Below are 22,058 nucleotides of genomic sequence, written 5' to 3'. Positions count from 1 at the left end.
TCTTTATTTAACTGTAAATTGAATTCCTTTAGGTTTTTGTCTGCTTGTTGATGTCAGGCTCTGGGGACTTGTGGTCAGGGTTTTTTTTTACAGTGTTTAGGCCTGCAAGAAATGATTGTTTTCATTATTGATTCATCTGTTAATTAAGTATACAAAAGGTAAAAGACTTGTGTAAAAAGAAAATGTTAATCACAATTCCTTAGAGACCCAACATCTTCAAATTTTGTTATTTGTCTGACTGCCAGTCCAAAACCCGAAAGATGTCCAGTGTCTCAGTGAGTGGAACCTGACTGTTGGTTAACTGATGACTTCTGTCTGACCTTAAATACAGTCGGTGTATGGATTTCTAGTGAATCTGTGCTCAGCCTCCCTTCATCTCCTCTTCCTCTCCTCAGGGCGCTGTGCCAGCTGTGGAGAGAACGTAGTGGGTGAAGGCACCGGCTGCACTGCCATGGACCAGGTCTTCCATGTTGACTGCTTCGTCTGCATGACCTGCAGCACCAAGCTGCGTGGCAAGCCCTTCTACGCTGTGGAGAAGAAGGCCTACTGCGAGCCTTGCTATATCGTGAGTAACTTCTGTCCCTTCAAAACCATCATTTAGGCTTTTTACGTGTACCTTTATGTGTCCATGTTTAAAAAGTGCACATTAAAGTATCAGGAGTGGGCACGTTGGTAGACTTCTGCTTCATATTTTCACTTCAGGCAACCACATTTCATGTCATTAAAAGCTGACAAGCGGCTACTTCTCACCACATTCTCATCTCCATTTTCTCTTTTTGTTTTGTTTAGTTCTGTTTTTGGTCACTCAGTAACTATTATAACAACAACTGTCTTTTGGGATTTTTTCCTCTTGAATCAAGACAATGTAACAACTGTGTATTTACTTTTAATTACAGAAGTGGGTATACTTAAGAATTCCAGGTTCTTAGAATTCTAAGATCCTGGAAATTATGTGACTAACAAGTTTAGCCATGACGAACATGTATGACTGTATACTTTAGCTAGCACGTACTATTAGTTCATTATTCACACTGTAAATACTAGCCGGTTAGCGAACAGCTAACTGCTGATATGACCTCTAATGTTAAAGCTGCACTAATCAATATTATTCAATTAACAGTGGATCAAATAACTATGTGTCATGTGAAAGGTGTCACTTGTAATGAACAACACAGAACCATCACCTGACTTCTTCTGGACTCCTCTCAGCTCTTTGGTATTTTAGTGTTTTACTTGACTGTTTTGGTGTACAGTACCCTCACTGCTCTCATCAACATCCATTTCAGAGAAAAAGCTCCGGTAAACACTGTACACTACCTGCTTGGCACCAAACTCAAAACTTAGTGACTAGCTGGTGAAAATAGTGAAGCATTTAGCAGCTAAAGAACCAGTTATTTCCCTCAGGAGTTGGTAGAGACCAAAAACGGAGCTAAAAGGAGAGTGAATATTTGATTTAAATTCAAGACATGACTCAAAATGAATGCTAATGTTGCTCTGAGTGTGACAGATGTGTAAATAGCCAACAAGTTTACCAACTTTCTAATGTGTCAGTGTTAGCAGAGCTGTAGATTTAACCGTAGTCATGAGCATCGAATATATTTAAAACAAGGCTACCACAAAATGTGTCTGGGTGACGCAGCCCTACCTTTTTAGCCCAGTGAACAATTTAATACATTTGTGATTTGTTCTCCTCTGAGCTGCATTTATTGATTTTTTTTTTTTTATAATAGAGGATTTTCAGATATCTTTCTCGGTAAATTAGATGATGATTATAAGAACACAGTTGCAGAACATTCAGTGAGCTGATGCATAACTATCTGGAGTTACAGCTGATGAGCACTAAGATATGATTTAAATGGACTTGAGTTATTAAATGAGTGTAAAAATCGTATTAGAATGTGACATTGTATTAATTCTCTTTGTGGATCAGATAACACAGAAGATTTTTATTCTTGACTGTTTTCTCCTGATGAAGAGTTGACCAGATAAAGGAAATGATTGACAGTTAGATATCCCAAACGGTCTTAGTTATTTTTAATTTTGGGGTGTTTTTATTCATTCTTACAAAACTGTGACCTGTTTTCTTGTTACTGTGTTGCACAACAGATATTGAAGTATTTTCTTGCACAATATTGTCAGGAAAGACACATCATCTTCTAAGACCACAAGGAAATCTTTTTGCAGAAGTGTTTCCTCTCTTCCAGTTTCAGTGGAATATGGTTCAATTTTGTCATCAGTCCTGCCATTTGATATGACACGGCCAAAGTTTCTTACTGTCAGCAATATTTTGGTTAAGTCTGTAGGTCATTCCTGGAAGCTGAGACGGGAAGTAGCTGTGTGATGCAATGAGGCAACTCAATGGAAATTTTGGGTAGTAACTTTTAACTTTCACTCATGTTTTTACTTGGAAGTCAATTATTTTGATTATTTGATTTAATTTGTAAGTTTAAAACTTGTATGGGACAGAATGTTTAAAGAAAATGTTATCATTAAGAGCCATGATGTCAGTAAAAAAACACCGGGGCTTTTCTACAGGCCTGCTGACACAGATAGGAGCCACACTAAAACAAATGTCGTCAGGTAGTCATTTGCCTATGAAACACAAATGTTCCACTTTCCAGACTGTAGATAAGAGACCTTTAAAGAGAGATGATAGGGCTTTGGAGTCATGTTCCAGTGCCGTTTGCTAGTTCATGAGGAGGTTAGAGCTTTAATTTTGATTTTTTTTTTTGGGGGGGGGGGGGGGGGGGGGTCGGGCATCTTGATGACCAGAGCAGCTTACAAACAACAAGTGATACACGCTTGCACGCTGTTTAGAAATCTTAAAATAGTTATTATTTGTCATAAAGAAATTCATTACAACACACTGATGCTGTTGAGTCTTGAGGCTTACTCATAGTATTTATTAACACATATGTACAATTCTCCTTTACATCATGTGCAGGAAAGTGCTTGATATGCACTTTCACAGTAAAGTCTCGAAGCCAAGCTACATAATGTTTAAACCAGTAGCAGTCCATCTCTTAAATCATCTCTTTTCAGAGGCACTCACTGTGATTGTAGTTGTCTTGTCTGGAAGTTCTCCAACTCTGATACATGCGCTAAAGAGGAACGGGATAATTTAAGAACTTTATTTATGCATTTCATCAGCATAAATGTTCTTCTGGCACAAGATCAAAAGGATGGGGGAAATCTGAATTTCTTAATGAAAGTAATTTCTTCTTCTTTTATTCCCATCCTCAGGGTCATACGCCTCTGTACGATTAGAGAATGAATGTGAGAGTTGAGTCTCTGAAGAGAAATGTCATATCCCAGAGAGAAAGAGGAAAACTTCAAGTTATAGCCTCCAAGTCAGTCAGTCTAGGAATCTCTAAGAGCAAATGAACATTAATGATACATATTACACAACATTAATGATAATGGTGAATTTGTTTTTTGACTGTAGATTCCCGTATTGTTCTCCCTCTGACACCTGCAGCGTTACATCAGTGGTATTAAAGGGGCACTCCAGTGATTTACTATTACACTTCCTTAATGTAGGGGAACTTACAAGAGATATTTGTTTTAAAAAGCCATCAAAATTGAAGATAAAGAGCCTGAGAGATCCTGACTTTTAGTTTCAAGTATAGGTCAAATCCCCAAACCACCAGATCCGAAATTTCCCATAATGCAACCCAGCAATATTACCCTGATTACATCATCAGGGTAATATTTTAGGTTTGAATAGCTCCCCTCAAAGCCACAGAAGGTTTTATTCAACTATTGGGTGAATTATAATCTCTGTAACAAGTAAAATGAACTTCAGATCAGCAGAGTTACCCTAATTTCAGATTGTATGTTTGACATTTTTTATATATGTTCACATAACTAAATAGATAGTTGTGTATATAATAGATGCATGTTAGTTTTTCTCAAACTAAATAGATTTTTAGTGAAAAGGTTATGAGGTACAACATAGTGGAAACTCATTTTACGTTTTATATTTTTATACCGTATGTTAAGAGTAAAATAGATTTTTCTAAAATCACCTGGCAGTGTATTTCATTTGATGTAGAATATCTTATAGGTATGACGGGTACCTGAGGAAACTTACTGTGTAGAATTTGTATAACATAATGCAAAGTCTAGTAATCTCTTTGCTAGGAATTGCAGGGATATATTTTACCATCCAACAAAGTTTTCTGTCATGTATCAAAGTAGGCGATCTGCAGCTCCCTTATCAGGGCTGGGACTTTACATATTCTGTGGAACAATACTGGCATTTGTTTTGGCAAGATCTATCCCTTCCACTGGGTGATTTGCCTCTTTCAAACTGTTTGTCTAGATATTACTAATTCCTTTTAGTAATGTGCGGAACTCACCCACATCTGTTATCGTCACCTGTCTTCTTCCTGATTTTACAACTTGCTATCTCTTTTTATGACCAACTTCAGTCACACCACTGGCCCACAAATTGCAGGGCAGCAATCAGCCTTTGTTCTTGGCACTTCCCTGGCTTGCTTCCACAGAGGACTTATCACTGCATATTTGAATACAGACTGATGCTGATAAACTCCACAGCCGCCCAATTAATGTCTCGCTTTGCATGGAGTGGTTCGTTCGTAATCGCATTAATGTGACATCAACATTGGCTCGCCATTCTTTTGTCTTTTTTTTTTCTTGTCTGATGTGTGCATCAGCCTGAGGTGTCCCACAACTTCCCCCTTTCATGTTTGCACACACCATGTTTGCGCACATGAGACTGAAAGCATGAGTGTGTGTGCAAACACCACGTAGCTAGCTGTCCATCATTGTGACTAAGAAACAGGACTTTTAAGTTCTAGTGCCACTAAGTGTTTTCCAAGAAAGCTCTCATGTGAAACCTTTTCCAGCAGATTCTCACAGTTAGATATTGCTGATTGTAAGTTTTCTGCAAACTGGAACAAATTAATCACAGGGCATCCAGAAATTCACAAAGCGGCAAAGGAGAGCAACCCAGTGGGGCCGGATGATATAACAGATTATCACAATATTTCTGACTCTTTATCAGTGACGTAATATTTTTGGAGTGGTATTTAATGTACTGCAGGGGTGGATGATATGATCTGAGAGAAAGTCATTTGGACATTATGGTCAGACAGATAGAAGCAATTACTGTTCATTTAGCTTCACTGGAACAGTCAAATAACATCAGAAAATGTGCTAATGTGCTATCTCTACATCAGCCTTTACAGAAATAGTTTTCTTTTTGGAAAATACACTTACTCATTTCCTTGCTGAGAATTAAATGAGTAGCTCAATACCAGCTGCATGTCTGTACGCCAAACATGAAGCTACAGTCAGAAGACTGTTAGCTTAGCATAGCATAAAGGCTTTTTGTATGAATTAAAAATCAAGATAATTAGTTATTAGTTGTTAATTAGTGAGCTTAAGAGGTGTTCATCTGTGTATTTTTTTAAAAACTTTGGACACAGCCAGGCTAGCTGTTTCTCTCTTCTTCCAGTCATTGGGCTAAGCTAAGCTAACCATGTGTTGACATTAGAGTGGTATTGCTCTTCTCATCTAACTCTCAGCGAGATATGATAGTATATGTGTATTGCACGTATATGTGTACAACATTCACACTACTTTTAATGCAGGACATGAGGGAGCTGTTGATAAAGCGGTTTAACACATGATTTTTTTACACATGTGACTTCCTGTCAGCAAAAATACGCACCAGCTACTGTCTTTGTCTTTGATACAGCACCAGGTTTACTCTACATTTAATACATGCAGAGCAACAATTCAAGTCTGTTGTTTAAGTATAGTTATTTTGCTTTTTGTTTTTTTTTTCGTTGACATGAAAATGTCCCCATAAAGCTGTTAGCAGCTGTCGAATCTGACAGCAAAAACAAAAACCATTATAATGCCAAGTGTTTTCCAAAACAGCCAGGCATCTTAACTGTGTCTCCTGTAATTGGAGAGCCAATTATGTAACCAGATTTATGATGACTTTTACACTATGTTTTACCTAAAAGATGAAGACCTGTAATTGGGTTCACACTAAACCTTTCTATGCAAGTAAACATAGCCACACATATCTCAAATTTAATGTGAATCTTGTTGATTGAGTCAGTTAAATTGCAGTTAAATGCAGGTGAAAAGTTTGAGGCTTTTTTACATTCTGGGAGGATACAATCACAGACGACGCTTTCTGAGAGCCGTGATATGAGATGTAATGGCATTTAGGAAGCATGCTCCTGTCTAGAGTAAAAAGTGCTGTAATTTGACAGGCCAAGATTAAACTCAGTGTGTCAGCTTTTGTGTGAGCTACAGACATGTGTGTCATGTGTTATGATTACGTCCAGGTATATGGTGGTTATGCTCTTCTGTTTGTGTGTGCTGCATTTTCACTCGGATCAATTTCTCCAGGGCATTCATGCGTGTGTTATAATGACAGAAATGTTGACACGTCGACTCCTGGAAGCTCATATTTTACTATACTCACTAAACTAAAAGTGATTTTCACTTATCAACTCTGATTTAAGAGATTTTCACAATTTTGCATCAAAAATCAGCAAATTAAGTCATTCTCCTCAGCAGTCATTATACCTTCTTGAGAGATCAAACTAAAAATGTTCTCAATCAGTGGGAATTAAAGAAGTCACCACATTTATTTGAAAATGTAGTCTTTAAAAAAAATGAAGAATCATTTTCTTTCTCCTTTCACTTCAGGAAGTCTGCCTCTACCCACAAGAGCATATTAGTGAACAGAGCTGAGAGCAACAGGGACTTCATGTGGCTGATAGCTTAGCTGGTCTTTGAAGAGGTTCAACAGTGGGATTCAGTGTCATTGAGGTTAATTGCTTACACGGGGTACCATGCTTTCTGTTCTCAAGTCCATTCTATGTTGTCCGTATCTGCCTTGTTACTAGTTTGCTGCATATTTCTGCAGCATTCCCACAGCTAGGTTTTCGCCGAGTTGATGTACTTTAAAAAGGCTTTTTAACCGCCTTTTGCTTCAGGTTATGTGCTGGTAAACAGATCCATTCAATCTGCCTAACTGACACCAGTGCATGATAAAAGGGCTGCAGACAATTCTCAGTTCCCTGTTTGAGGCAGAATCACATCCCCACTTTCCTGTTTATGCTACCACTTCCCATGAATATAGATCATCCAAAGTGCAGCCAGTTTAAGTGTACTGTAATGAGACTGATGTAAGTAACACAAGGTCACACCAGGAGCCGAGCTTCATATTGAAAGAGCAGTAATAAAGAGATAGGGATTTGCCCACACAAAAAACCTTAATCTATTTCCGCCTCTTTTGACAGAATTTCAGAGACCACCAAGGTCACAGACGCCAAGTTGCTTGAATGTAATTATGTTCATTATCTGGTGTTTTACTATAGCTCTGTTATTTAAAATAAATGGGCTTTGGTCTCACTGGCTACACGCTCCGAAAGATTTTCCATTCTGCTATTGTAAAGGAGGAACTGCACACAGCTGCCCTGACCTGCCAGTCACCAGGAAACGTTCATGATTGACTGATGAGCTTTTACCCTTCGTGTCTGTTTGTCTGTCTTAGAAAGTGGTGATGACAGCCTACCTGATCGCCCATTTATGTCGCATCTTATTATGGCTTAACTATTGGTCTGCTTCTTTTTCGTGTAATTAATTTTCACATGCAGGCCCACTTTTTGTGCACAAACTCTTAATGACTTTCTATCGTCTATCAGCTAGTATTGAAGCAGCTAGCTTGAAGAAAGCACCTTTATTGCAAATCTCAATTTACCAATCAACTGCAGTGCATTTTCACACAAATCACAGGGAAAATGGAAAGAGTTTACAATGTATTAAGCAGTTTTAGGTAGGGTAGAAAACAATTCTGTTTGTTTTAAGTTTGCTACGCTCAAAGTATAATTGACCAACCTCCCACTTCTTTAGATACATGCAAAGAGAGAAAATATTTAGCTTTACCTTTTTGAGTTGCTTTTTTTCCCCCCTCATCTCCTTTTATTTCAAAATGTGTGATTTTGTGTTTGCACAAAGACTGGAAAACAACAAGAATGGATTAACGTCACACATTTGGGGAAACTCTGTTTTAACAGCTCGAACTGTAAGTCCATGTTGTAAAAATCCATGGCAACTCTTTGCAAATCTGCAATATGTTAAGAGAAGATTAATGTAGGTTGAGTTTTGGTTTTTCGCGACCTGCTTTTTTCACTTTTTCACCAGGTTTGTTTATCACTACAGCATAACCAAAGGTAGTGTCTGGAGCTGCAGTTCACCTTTATTTTAATCAGTGTTTCATTGTAAAAACAATCAATTAAACATTTTTGCTTGCTAAATGACTTTTTCAAGGACAATCACTAATCAATGTGTTGATCGATTTTATGTCCATCTACAACTGGATTAATCAGCTGATCGTTTCAACAGTGCAGTTGAACTGAACTGAAAGAACTAAACATGGCCTTCTAGTCTTTGTGTTTACGGAATTTTACAAGTGAGTTCAAATGCACCATAATCAAAACAATCTAGATAGCAAAGGGAAGGTACAGCACAGCACCCAGAGGCGACAGGCATGGTACCAGCTGTATTGGGGCTCCTGGTGATGGATGTCCTCCACAGCATAACATACCAAACTCTCCCATCCTACAAGGGGATATCCCCAAGAACTCCCCTAAAGCTTCCGCTGTCATTGAGAGAGGGCGTATAGGATACAATACATCCCATCACATTCAGATCTCTCCTTTCACATCCAGTCACAGAGATACAAGCAGTCCAATATTGAAAGAGAAAGTTTATAATGTTGCCTCGCTGAGAGTAATATGGCTCTAATTAGAAATGACTGCACACCACCCACACACCTGTCACTTCTCTGTGATGGATATCCAGGTAGTCAGATCCAGAGGCTTACAGCCAGCGTGGTGAGTTCAGGGCCCCCATATGCTCGTCGTTGTGGCACTGCAGCTCTCTGTTGGCGGCTCTGCGTGTCTGCGAGCGGCTGTACAGCTGCTGTTCATGCTGGGAGAGCTGCCACGCACACGCCGAGCGGCGACGGCAGGTACACACCCACCCTGGTTTTACTTGTCGTCTGAGGCACGCTCACAAACACACAGCGGCTCAGCTTTCTGCTGACTTTGTCATCAAATATTCATGGCTGTCTGCATTAGCTTGCGGAGTTCTAATTGAGTTCTGTATATTCAGACGTGATTAACTCGGTCTAATTCCTCAAAGGAGTGAGCCAATTAGATAGCACTTGCATGAATAGGATTTCACATCTTAGTGCGTCTCCAGACTTACCAAGACAATTATGTGTGTGTAGAATTTCGTTGTACAGTGGGTGTAAACCTGCTAAACTCAAGCAGGTCATTATTTCTTATTACTGACCCACACTACAGGAAACGCAGCTGTCCCATCCATTACAAACAAGTAAATGAAAAGCACAAGTGTTGTTATTAGAATACATTGTTTGGACAAGAGACAAGAGAGGGACTCCAAACACCGGGCCCTCTAAACCTTCCTCATGTTTTTTGTCTAAGCACATCCACCCCCACCCCGCCCCCACCCCCCAGGAGCGAGCAGGAGAAAAATATCCGTGACCCAGTGCTGACCCACCACAATGTCACTCTAACTCATGGCATGAGAGAACTACTGCCGGGGTCTTTGTCAGTTTCTCTCTGTAACCAGAGCAGGAGACATTGCCCAAAGTCCGGAGGGGTCACATTCTGCTGCAGAGCTGAATTTAAGGCAGAGAGGCAGACAGGCAGGCCGGCCACTTTGCATGAGCCGGAGAGAGATCAGGGCCCCACTGCCACCTTTTATTCTTTGAAGAAAGGCCTGAGCAAGGCATGATCTGTGCGTTGGCCTGTCCCTTCATGTTGGCTGTAGCTTGACATGATCACGCAGCTAAAATAAGAAATCTGCATGAACAAATAAAGCCTCACAGCTGACTGGAATAGAATACATAAATATTTAAATCTCATTTGACACATGCCGCTTTTGTTAGTTTGTCGAAACACACATTCTGGAGTGAAAGAAGTGAAACCTGCACGGGCTGAGCAGCTGCTGGTGAGAGGGATGGCAGGGCTGAGGCGGGTCATAAACTGTCCAGGCAGAGATATAAACTAAATGTAAAAAACAAATCTGGATAGGAGACTCTGGCAGGATGCCATCCCATTCCTGCACGCACTGGCCATCCATAACCCGGTGTGAATTTATTACACGGACAGACTGAGCTGAGCGGGTTAGACCTACGCCATTCCAGGTCAGAGACACCGAAACCTTGGTGCACTCGCCCTGACTGACTGGCGTGCACACAGATGAGTGTCACAAACGCTCTGTCTGTGAATTATACAGCTGATCGTTTCAAGGTCACTGATCCCCGGAGTGAACAGGGCCGATAGTTACCAAACCATTAGGAGAATCACTTTCCACTGTGTGACATGCTCGCTCACGCCCACACGTAAACAAAAAAAACACACACCTCAGTCATCTGCATCCAGGCAGCGGAGAAGATGCGAGTGGGTGATTTACATAACGTGCTTACAAATGACAGGATTTTGTAAAGGAGTCAAGTCATGTTAATGCATCTTCATATGCTCACACTGTGGGCCTGATGCTGAGAAGCTGCACAGACAGATGGATGGAGTCAGGATGCCAGGGAGCGCCGGTCACCGGAAAGCAATCACTGATATAAAATTAAATTTAAGTTGAATGTCAAGGGCTGAGGATGGGAACGTGACGGGGGTCTTGGTTGAGAGTTGGACCGGAGGGAAAGGAGATGGCAGGGGGTTGTTCACTTGTTAACCTTCGCGGGATGAGGTGGGAGAGATGATCATGATCACTGAACCCAACCATCTGAAGGGAAACTCCACACATACACACACACAGACCTCTCCACCTCCGCGGCCTGAGCAGACCACGGCTCAGGGAAAGGTGGCGCTCCCACAGTCCCTCCACAAATGTGTGGTGATTTAAATGAGCTCCCAAACTCCCTCAACCAAACCAGATTTCTGGCATTTTCTACTGGCCGAGACCTCCATGATTTGGTTCAAGAATGTGGAAAAAAGAGGGTTTTTTTTTCCTTCCTCTCTTTAATTTGACCATAATAATCCTCTCTGATGCTTTGTCAGAAGGTTTTACAACTGACTCAAGGTAGCTCCCAAAACCTCTTAATTAATGTCTGATCAATACGTTCTCTGCAATTTTCTTTTGTGACTTAGATAAACTATCAATAGCCTGGGAGTTGTGTCCAGAATTAGGATTCACACAGCAGCGTCAGTGTCTGTAAACATGGGAACAGTTTTGCCAAATCTGCTTTTTAAATATGCATGAACAGAAGCTGGTGCCAAGTCAGCTGCGAGTGAGGTAACTCTGCTTCTTCCTTATGAAACTACTCCACTTAAAAATATATAAACCGAATTAAGAGCGTATTAGATTCAGTTTTGATCTTTGCATTCATTGTCTGCTGAGGAATAATAATTAAACCCTAGTATAGTATGTTGAGTTGTAAGTGAGGGGTGTATTGAAAGGGATATTTTTTTTAATTAAATAAATGGACATTAAAGATCTCTGGATGTATTTAAAGCATCTTAATGAAGGTGGAATCTTCAGTAGTTTAGTGGACGGTCAGCTAGCAGCAGGTGTCGCAGCAGTTTTACTATAAAAGATGGAATGTGTAGTATTTTTAGAGGATGGACAAAATAACAGGAACATGTTTTAAAGAATGCAACCCAATAAAATAGCTCTGAAATAACTGGTATGTTTGTGAGGTTTATGAGCTTACATTATTGTTGAGACTGTCAGAGCAGTATTTTCTTTGGCGCCAAGTTTAAAGGAATAATTTGACATTCTGGGAAATGCACTCATTGTTTTTTTTTTGCTGAGTTAGATGAGAAATGTGATACTATTCTGTCTATATGCTAAATATGAAGCTACAGGGGAAGACAATTAGCTTAGCATAAAGACTGGAGACAAGGTGAAATAAGCTAGCTTGGAGCCGTCTACCTAACCAAGAAGCTAATTAGCTGCCTGTGCTAGCTTCATATTTTGCATGAGAGTGGTATTGATTGACTGATTTATTGTTTGACTCTCTTGATTTCCCAAAATGTGGAACTATTGGTGTTGGATTAGACCGCATTATATTGTGATGCTGTTTGTTGTTGACCCATATAGTTTCACTCCTGTGTAGCACTTCCTGTTAAAATATGCTACATGAGAACATTATAGATTTGCCTGGATCAAATTATTCCTCTTTGTCCTGCTTGATTGACCCATATTAAGCAATAAAAGGGAGAGAGGCTGCTTGTCGAGGTTCATTAAGTCAGCTGACACCTTCCCTCAGGAAGTAGGAGGGTCAGTGATTTGACTCATAGTTCACAAGCAAGTCACTATCTGTTATAAGGAAATGCAAATGCAGCAGCGCTTGGATCTTTCTTTCCAATAAGCTCTTGTTAGACGTCACGGAGCTTCCTTCAGTAGGGTGTAGTTAATTTACACAGCATGGCCTGGCACACACCAGCATAGTCTGTGAGGGTCTGGACACACACTGAATCAGATCATCTGTAAATTTGGCCCACTCTGAGTTCAGCGTGCCAGGTCATAAATCGCGTGCAGTCTCACTGAACTCCAGCCTGCCTCCTGTCAGCCCAACTTGGCCGTGTGAAAAAAAAGAACACATAGGTGTAAAATTTGTGTTGATACGGTCAAAGGAGATCGCAAACAGCTTAAATTTAGCAATGTGCCACAACAGATTTCTAACTGTTAACTGCATACATCTGAAGTAGGTCTTTGTTCTAGTATGTTATTTTTGTAGCAGCAAATGTCAAGTGAGTTGTTTGAAAAGAGCAAGGTGAGCAATGCTGCTTCAATCCTTGACCCCTTAGTGCGAATATATTGATTTATGTTACATAATTACAAGCAGTTTTAACATTACTTTTGAAATGGCTGAGGCAGTATTTAAGTACCATGAATGGTAATGAGGAGTCTTGTTGAGGGGATTTGTTGCTCTCCCCTGTCTTATAATATAGTCAAGTCAATAGCTTTGGGTTTTGGACTCTCTGTTGAACAAAAAAAAAATCATTTATAGGCCAACTAATTGATTAATTAAGAAAATAACCTGCAGATATATCCATAATTAAGATTATGATTAGTTGCAGCCCTAATTCTTATCAAGTCATTTAGTCTAGGTGTGAAACTGTATTTAAAAGATATAAAGTATAGAGCTGTTTGCACTGGGCTGTTTTTTCTAGAATATTTTTACTTGTCTCTAATTTTGTTGTAGACATTGTCTCTTGATCCAATAAAGTTATAAATTACAAGCTGATTTACAGTTGAAATGAGTAAAATTTCCTCCCTCATTTAGCATTTTCAAATAAAAACAACGTTCTAAGTCTCAAAATTACACTAAATGACTTTTTTTCGTTCTGTGTGACTATCCGTGTCTCTGCCTCTCCGTCTCAATCTATCAGGCTTGTGTCTCATGTTCGGCGCAGAGCACATGGGACCTCTTAACTCCCTGTTACATGCTTTGTTTGCATCAAACTCTTCATTCCAACAGACAGCTGTGTCAAACGTTGTTTGGGAGCCCTTTGCTTAATAGTGGGAAGCTGTGCTGGACTGTGCGGGCATCAGTGTGTTTGGCGTTGGTGCGCTCAGGGAGACCATGAGAGCACTTTATAGGAAATGGAGAAGGTTTACAATGAGAAAAAGGGGCCACAGTTGACTTACCCACTCACCCCCAGTTCAGCAAGAGGCTGTCTGACCTAAATTCACTTTACCTCATCTGCCTAGACATTTGTTTAGCCTTCTGGGCAAACACTTAGAGAAATGTATGAGGGAGGGGAAAAAAAAGAATACATATGCTTGAATACATCACATTTAGTCAGGGGAAAAGCAAAACCCGGACATCTGCAGACATATACAGCCCTCTAGTGGCAAACTGCAAAGGACCTGGATGCCTGACAGGGAGGGCATGAAGTGATTTATGCAGAATTTCCTGAACCATCTCTGGAGGTTGTGCCCAACCACAGACCGAAACTCTGTACATTTTCTGTTTTGACATCAGACCCACGTGTGTAACAGGCCTGATAAATGTTACCTAATACTAAATAAAAAGAGTCACGAGTGAATAAAAAAAACAACAGAGGGCTGAGCAGAATGAATGAATTGAGGTCATAGAATCTTACCATCAGAGAGAAAGAGAGAAATTTTGTCTTTTGAGTACTGTACTCATTACAATGGCCCGGAGGAACTGTGTGCTGTGAAATCATATGCTCTAGTTAAGCTAAACAAGGGCAAGGTATTCCCACATGAAGGGCAGATGAGAATAAGTAAGTGGAAATGCAGACAGATGAGTAAGAGTTGAGGATGGTTTAGTGCAGTTTGGCCCCTGTATCTTACTCTGATTCTCAGGTTTCAAATGTATTCACTGTCTCTCTCTCTCTCCCTCTCTACCTCTACCTCTCTCTGTCTCTGTGTGCGTGCGTGAGGCAAACCTCAAGGGCTCAGTGCAGCGAGCTCATTAAAGGCTTTATTCCACTTCCAGGATCGAGCAGGATTGCAATATGGACATTGTTTATACACAAATGTTGCCCTGGGAATAATGTTTATTTCTATTACCGTCTTGGAGGGGGGAGAAAAAAAAAAAGAATGCAGAGCTTGTCTGCACACATTGCTTTTCATGAAATAATGCCTCTCCAGGAGTGCTTTGAAGAAACGGCCATTTTACAAACCACTTCTTTACAGCCTGGAGTCATACATCAGCTGCTCTCATCTCTTGCCCTCTTACCCTCCAGTGACACATGATCGTGTTGTGTGTGTGGGGGGGTGCCTGGATGCAAAGATCTGACACTCAGATACCACACAGATTCATGTCAGGGACGTTTTTACATTGTAGTTTCAATGAACCTCATCCTGTAAAGCTGCCTCTCTCATTAGCATATAGACTATAAATGTCACTGCACGTGCTCAGCAGCCGTTCTAACGGATAGGGGATGTTTGGGAGTTTACCTCGGCCGAGCAGTCACAGAAGTGTCATTTTAAACGGCAGGGCCCGGCGGTGCATCTGGGAGGCAGCCGATGACGCAGCGCAGTGTTGCTACACACCCCGAGCTGTGTTTGGAAACACTGAGGCAGCTTGCTACTACAGTGGGAGCCAATGGGAACAGCTGAACCGTGCACTCTTTAGCCCAGCCAAGCGCAGAAAGAGGGAGAACAGAGAAACAGAGAGATCCAGGAAATGCCTGAACGACAACAGCGGCCCATCAGCGCGCACACAGCCACATCAGGCCGCACATTGATCACCCTCACATGATATATCCATCCACCACCACCACCCCCCCCCGCCCCCCCCCGTAATTGTGTTGCTGTTTAGAGATTCAGTCGTTATTTATGTAATATTGAAATAACAAATGGCGTCTCCCGGCAGATATTAAGAAGAGAGATGCCACAGATAAGTCAGAGGCAGGCGACCGCCACGTCCCCCCGCGGGCCGCTTGCCCAGTCGCCTGGCTGCAGAAAACCTGCAGTCATCACAAAGTGGAAATATTTACTGCTCACACTCTTGCATATGGGAGGATGGAGTGTGGGTGAGGGCAGCTGAAAAATGACTGTGTTTGTGTTTCGAGAGGAGTGCTAATCAGATTCCTTCAGCTTCAGAGGCATTTGAGGACAGACTCGCTGAAGGTCTTGAGTATGGATTTATTTGTGGCACAGGCAGGAATGGAAGCAGAGCCACCTGAAGTGTAACGCTGCCATCAGGAAGTCTAAAATCACAAACAGGAGGAGATGCAGGAAAACTTTTCTAAATTTCTTCATGCTGGTTAAAATGTGTTAGCAGACTAAAGTGCTAATTGTAAACAAGTGCTGAAAGGATCTTTGGAAATGAATAATCTGAATCATTACATTCATCATCAGGTTTGTTGTGTAATCATGTGGGTGTCTGTGGGTTTGTGTTTTTGTGTCTACAGAACACCCTTGAGACCTGCACCATCTGCAGTAAGCCCATCATGGAGCGCATCCTGCGGGCTACTGGGAAAGCCTACCACCCTCACTGCTTCACCTGCGTGGTGTGCCACCGCAGCCTTGACGGCATCCCTTTCACCGTGGACGCTTCCAACCACATCCACTGCATCGAGGACTTTCACAAGTATGTCATTTCAGTTTTATTGCATATAAAGCTGCACAAATCAATGCTTTCATATTAACAGTGGATCGAATGACTTTATGTAATGTGCACTCATAGTGACGGACCCATAGATGATTATCACTAAACTCTGCATTGTTTTGGTTTGATGTTTTCTGCAGTTGTACTGTTTAATTCAGTCTCATCAACGTCCTTTCAAGATGCAGCAGGCAACTATTTTCACCGAAAAAGCTCTGATAAATCCACTGCACGATATTATACCTAACAGCAAGCGGCAGACAGACAAAATTTGCAACTAGCTGCTGAAGAAAGTGAAACATTTAGCAGCTGGATGTTTTTAGCAGGGGTTGAAGGAGGCTATCCAAGGCTCAAAGGAGAAGGAATGTTTTATCTACATTTATCAGGAGTAATTTATGTTCTTTGACAGATGCTAGAGGCTAGCAGTTTTACCCTGATTCCAGTGTTTTTACCAAGCTAAGCTAAACACATCTTCTCTAAATCACAATGAGACTACCTTATGTCCAAAATTCCTGAATATTCCCTTAAAGCTGCAGTAATCAGCATTTTTATATGAACAATGGGTTAAAAGACAAGGTATAATATGAAATATGTTGCTCGCAGTGACAAATCCACAGAGAATTATCACCTGCCTTTGCAGTTCCTCTCAGCTTTATGAAGCAATTTAGCATCTTCAGCTCATTGTTTTGGTTTTCCAGCTTGCAGCTTTACTGTTCTGTTGTAGTTGTGAAAACTAATAGTGGTGCATCTATCAGCTGAAGAGCCTGATATTTCACTCAAACCAGAGCTTAAAGGAGAGTGAATACCAGCTGGCCAGAAACACAACTAAAAACGAATGTTAATGTTGATCCACGTCTGCTAGATGTGCAGATAAGCAAGTGTTAACCTGTCTAACATGTTAACCTTAACAGCTTTATAATGTGATAATAAGTCAATGTCCTGTTTACAGCTTACTCCGCAGCCCCCAAGTGGCAAAAAAAATTCAAGTAATGTTGCTTAGTAATCCTTCTCTCGTAAATTAAAAACAAAACAAAGTGATATCAATGTGGGATCTCAGTTCTTCCTTTTCGGGAAACACTGAAGACAATTTCACAAGCACAGTGACCAAATGCGGAGTAGCTGTAGATATTCATTTAATAGTAAATTCCTGTCATTGTGTCACAGTCCGCTGATTGCATAACCGCCACCTTACCAGAAATGTTCCTTTACTCAGTGACCAGAAGGGAAACAGAAGTAAGCAGCTGGCTCTTGGTGTGAGTGCACAGCTTTACTTTATGGAGTAGCTGCACTGGGCCGTTTAATTCCACATGACAAGTGTGACCTCAACATCGCAGCCCTTTGTGTCGAGGAATAGTTACGCTCAGGCCTGAGCTTTTTCTCTGGTTAATACTGACTGCATTGTATAGCTGTGGTTCCCCAAAGCTATAGAGCCTCTTCACTTCCTGATTCCCAGGCATTCAGTAAGCATGTGATATAGAGGAAATGTCCACCTGGCCCTCAGTCAACTGACACAACCTGAAATCTCAGTGTGCTTTTCATATCCTCATTAAAACTATTGTTAGATAGACCTCTTCCTGCTGAAAGTATTCCCAGACTTACTGATTCAGAAGCTAGAAAATGTTATTGTGAAAGTCAGTTATGATATTTGGTAACGTTGTTGAAATCTTTCTATGTTTAGCTTTTCCTTGCATATTCTATTATAAGAAATATTTCTGATAAATGCAAATTTAGCTTCCAGAGTCGCGTTGATAGTTGAGTAATTAATGAATTAAAGAAAAAACAGCAAGCTTTTGACTTAGTTTAAACATGTAACAACAATAGTTCTTTAGAATATCTTATTTTTCACTTACACTGACCACAACATGGGGCCACAAGATAAATCTTAATAAATTAATTAATTCATTAATTAATTAATTAACTGTATGTTTATTTTAACTTTCCTCTAATTTTTGAGTTTTCTCTCAAGTAGGTTTTATTTTAAGGGGTCACAAGCCAAAAAAGCTGAAAAATACCAAACTGGATTAGTAGACAGAAAATTATTTGGAAACAGTTTTGATAATTAATTAATAATTTATGAATCAAAAATGGCACAGCTTCTCTTATTCTGGCTTCATCTGTTCACCACGTTATTCTATTTTATTACTGTAAATTTAACATCTGGGTTTGGGACTGTTTATCCGACAGAAAAAGGAATTTGAAGACACTACATTGGGGTCTGATGGGCAATTTTCATTATTTTGGAATATTTTTTAAACAATCGAGAAAAATAATAGGCTGATTAACTGATAGTAAAGTATTTGTGTGTGTTTACAGTTTCAAAAACCTTCACAATGCCCTAACCCTAATCTCTAACAAAGGACGTTTTTGTCACTGAAGGTCACATTATGTCACAATATTTGACCTTTTTTTGTATCTCCTAATCTAATTTCTGTTATTCTTGCTTCTGTTTCACAGGAAGTTTGCTCCACGCTGCTGTGTGTGCTCTGAGCCTATAATGCCAGCGCCGGGCCAGGAGGAAACCGTTCGCATTGTGGCCCTGGACCGTGACTTCCACGTGCAGTGTTACCGCTGTGAGGTATGCACTCAGTGTGTTCATCTCTCCTGGTATGCAGGTTCCCTATAATTAACATTAGTGCTTATGTAACATGTTGCACAGCTCCAGGTGACAGTCATTACGGTATGAAGGTATAAGACATAATGCACATGCCCGCCCACCGAGTCACCTTTTCAGCAAGACGAGTGAATCATCCTTCTCTTACCTGCCTCAAAATAGCTCTGCATCTCTCCTCTGCAAAGTTCATGGACTTACATAGTAACCAATCTTACAGTAGGCGCTCACCGCCTGATAAGCAGCTCTGAGACATTACGTGCCCAGCTAAAAGAGAAGTAACGTGTGACGCTGTCAAAGAGCTGTGCCAGTGTGAGTACACAGAGCGTTTGGCAGACATAAAGGTCAAAGGAAAGCAAAGCAGATTAGTTCAGCTGAAGGGGCTCAACAAGAGAAGAATTTTGTCACCAGAGAGGCATGAGTAGATGGAGTTGTAATTCTGAGTGTGCATACGTGTGTGTGTGTGATTCCCGTGTAACCCTGTGTTGCAGGCAATGAGAAAATGATGCAGAAGCAATGTATGTAAATATTTTGCTGTGTGTGAAATTGTCCACGTGATTACCCAGAACAAAAGACATCTGCAGTGATTGAATCTAACAGACATCTTTGTCAGGCATTGTCAAGTAAACACTGCAGAGCAGAACAAGCAAATATATATAAACGCAGACACACTCATCACTCTGTTATTTGTGATCTGAGAGAAGAGTCAATGCACAGACTGGAGAAATCAGAGAGGAGCTGAGTAACACTGTCTTATACTGTATATGACCAACACATATGCCTCTAGAAAAAGGGCTAAAATAGAAAAAAAGCCTGCAGAAAAAAACTCATGCAAACACATTGAGTCTCATAAATCACAGAGATTCAAGAAAATGTGATATATGAATCATATAAATTATTCAAAAAGAAAATAATTATCATAGAAACTACCAAATGGAGGAAAAAGCCAATAGAAATAGTAGAGAATGAGTATCTACAGCAATGCTAGTGGTACTGTAGCGTGGTACAGCGGTGCTCTCAGCTAAATGCTAACGACAGCATGCTAATATGCTCACCGTGACAATGCTAACATGCTAATGTGTAGCAGGTATAACGTTTACCATGTTTACCATCTGAGTTTAGTGTGTTAGCAGGCTAACATTAGCAAATTAGCACTAAACACAAAGTACAGCTGAGGCTGATGGGAATGTCTTTAGTTTTGCAGATATTTATTATAAACCAAAGTAAAGTTACAATTTTCTGATGAAGGTGTCTGAAACATGAGTATGTGGACCAAATTTCATGATAATCCATCCAACAGCTGTCGAGACATTTCACTCAAAACTGCAAATGTTAACCTGCTGGTGACGCTACAGAAGAGTCAGAGGATCACCAAAGTCAGTAGGATTCAGCTTTTGTGGACCTTGAATATCTGTACAAAATTTAATTGCAATCTATCCAAAGGTTGTTGAGATATTTTAGTTTGGCTAAAAGTTGATAATATTTTACTCACCCAAAGATGTTTCAATGGTAAACACAAGTGCAAACTAGCTAGCAATAGGCCAAAATATGTATTGATACCTACAAGGAAATGAACAAAAATAAAAGGAAGAAAGAAAAGGGATGCATTAATATATATTCACTCCAGGGAGCTACAAGTCAAAATATATTCACTTTAAAATTCACTTACAAAAAAGGTTTTCGATCAGAGTCCAAGTTTTAATCCCCCACAGTGGGTCATAGTGTGTTAAGAATTTTTTTTGTAAGTAATATTCAGTTATTGCCCATCCAGTCTCATCCACTGGTGTAAAACCAAAATATTTCAGCTTCACAGGCTTTACTGCAGAGAGCCTCCTGTAACTTGACACTTGCTAGTTTTCAAACAGCAGTAAATGTCTCATTTAGAGCGGAAGCACAGCGAGTGTATGAATGTGCCTGATCGGTGAGTGTGGCTAATGACTGTGTTTGTGTTTGTGGACTAACAGAGTATCTGTGTCCTGCAGGACTGTGGCTCTCTGCTCTCAGAGGGGGATAACCAGGGCTGCTACCCTCTGGACGGACACGTGCTCTGCAAAAACTGTAACACCAGCCGCATCCAGGCCCTCACCGCCAAGGCCACCACTGACCTCTGAACAACCCGCCGCCCGGTCACCTCCACTGTGATAACCCAATGCTCTCTCTCTCTCTCCCTCTCTCTCTCTCTCTCTCTCTCTCTCTCTCTCTCTCTCTCTCTCTCCCTCTCTCTCTCTCTCTCTCTCTCTCTCTCTCCCTCCCTCTCTCTCTCTTTTTCTATCTTTTTTCTTTCTCTCGCAAACATACCCATCCACAAAAGCTTGCATTCCTCAGCATATCATATATATATACATCTATATTTATATATTTACCTACAGATACACAAAATAGCATCACATGTTCACCTACACACATGTATTTAGTGGCTGACTCGGTACAATCATAGCAGAAGAACCTGTGTTTTTTAACTGTGTTTTTGTTAAAGGAGTAGTTCAGCATTTTGGGAAATACACTAATATGCTTTCTTGCCAAGAGTTAGATGTTTGGACTGAGCCAGGCTAGCTGTTTCCCCCTGTCTCCAGTCATTATGCTAAGCTACGCTAATTGACAGCTGCCTGTAGCTTCACATTTAGTGTACAGACATCTTCTCATATAAATGTCGGCAAGAAAGCAATTAAGCGCATTTCCCCAAATTTCAAACTATTGCTTTCAATCTCTATGAATTCATAATTTAACATGTGACAATACACGCCATCACTCGATTTTACCTGGCATGTTCCAGCCAGAGTGCACATGCATGTACGCAGGCAAGCCCAAGTCTTTAGTCGCTCACCTAGAACGGAGTCTGCCTCCGCCGAAACATGCGACATGTTTGATACATCTGCCCTGCAGGTGAAGCCATGGATGGATGTGTGAGTGACTGTAGCTTTAGCAGTGTTTGGAAAAACCCTGAGCATACAGTATGTTGTTTAGAACATTCATTTTATACTTTAGTGTTTGCACAGCGCAATTACACAGACAGTACACAGATGTGGATAAAATTACACACTGAAGCTCATTATTGCAAAGCAGTTCTGCATAACTGAACACCAAAGAATTGATTTTAAACTGCCGTATATTACGTGTACTTATTCTGTATGCCATTATATTTAACATCACTTACAGTGTATCGATGGGGACCACATGAGCTACAAACTATCATTCTCAGTGTCATAAGACAAAGTCCTCAATAGGCAGCTGTTGAATGCAGTTCCCCTTTTAACACATTATCGTCTTTGTTCTTTCCGATAGAATTTGCCATGATGTATACAGCTGAATATTTTCTGTTGGCTT

The 22,058-nt window shown here is 40.6% G+C and overlaps 1 protein-coding gene across 1 annotated transcript in view; it reads left to right on the top strand.

Annotated features, from left to right (window-relative positions):
• Positions 1-20,931, top strand: part of LOC122989134 (LIM domain containing preferred translocation partner in lipoma) — a 136,264-nt gene extending 115,333 nt beyond the window's left edge. The window contains exons 8-11 of the mRNA XM_044361816.1: positions 396-565; positions 15,933-16,111; positions 18,581-18,701; positions 20,717-20,931. Of these exons, the coding sequence (XP_044217751.1) occupies positions 396-565; positions 15,933-16,111; positions 18,581-18,701; positions 20,717-20,845 (599 nt within the window). The 3' untranslated portion in view covers positions 20,846-20,931. The remainder of the gene's footprint in view (positions 1-395; positions 566-15,932; positions 16,112-18,580; positions 18,702-20,716) is intronic.
• The last annotated feature ends 1,127 nt before the right edge of the window (positions 20,932-22,058 follow it).

Source organism: Thunnus albacares, chromosome 9, assembly GCF_914725855.1.
Source record: "Thunnus albacares chromosome 9, fThuAlb1.1, whole genome shotgun sequence".
In the NCBI taxonomy this organism is placed as follows: Eukaryota; Metazoa; Chordata; class Actinopteri; order Scombriformes; family Scombridae; genus Thunnus; species Thunnus albacares.
The sequence above is the reverse complement of the archived record's forward strand: the minus strand, read 5'-3'. Positions and strand labels throughout refer to the sequence as shown.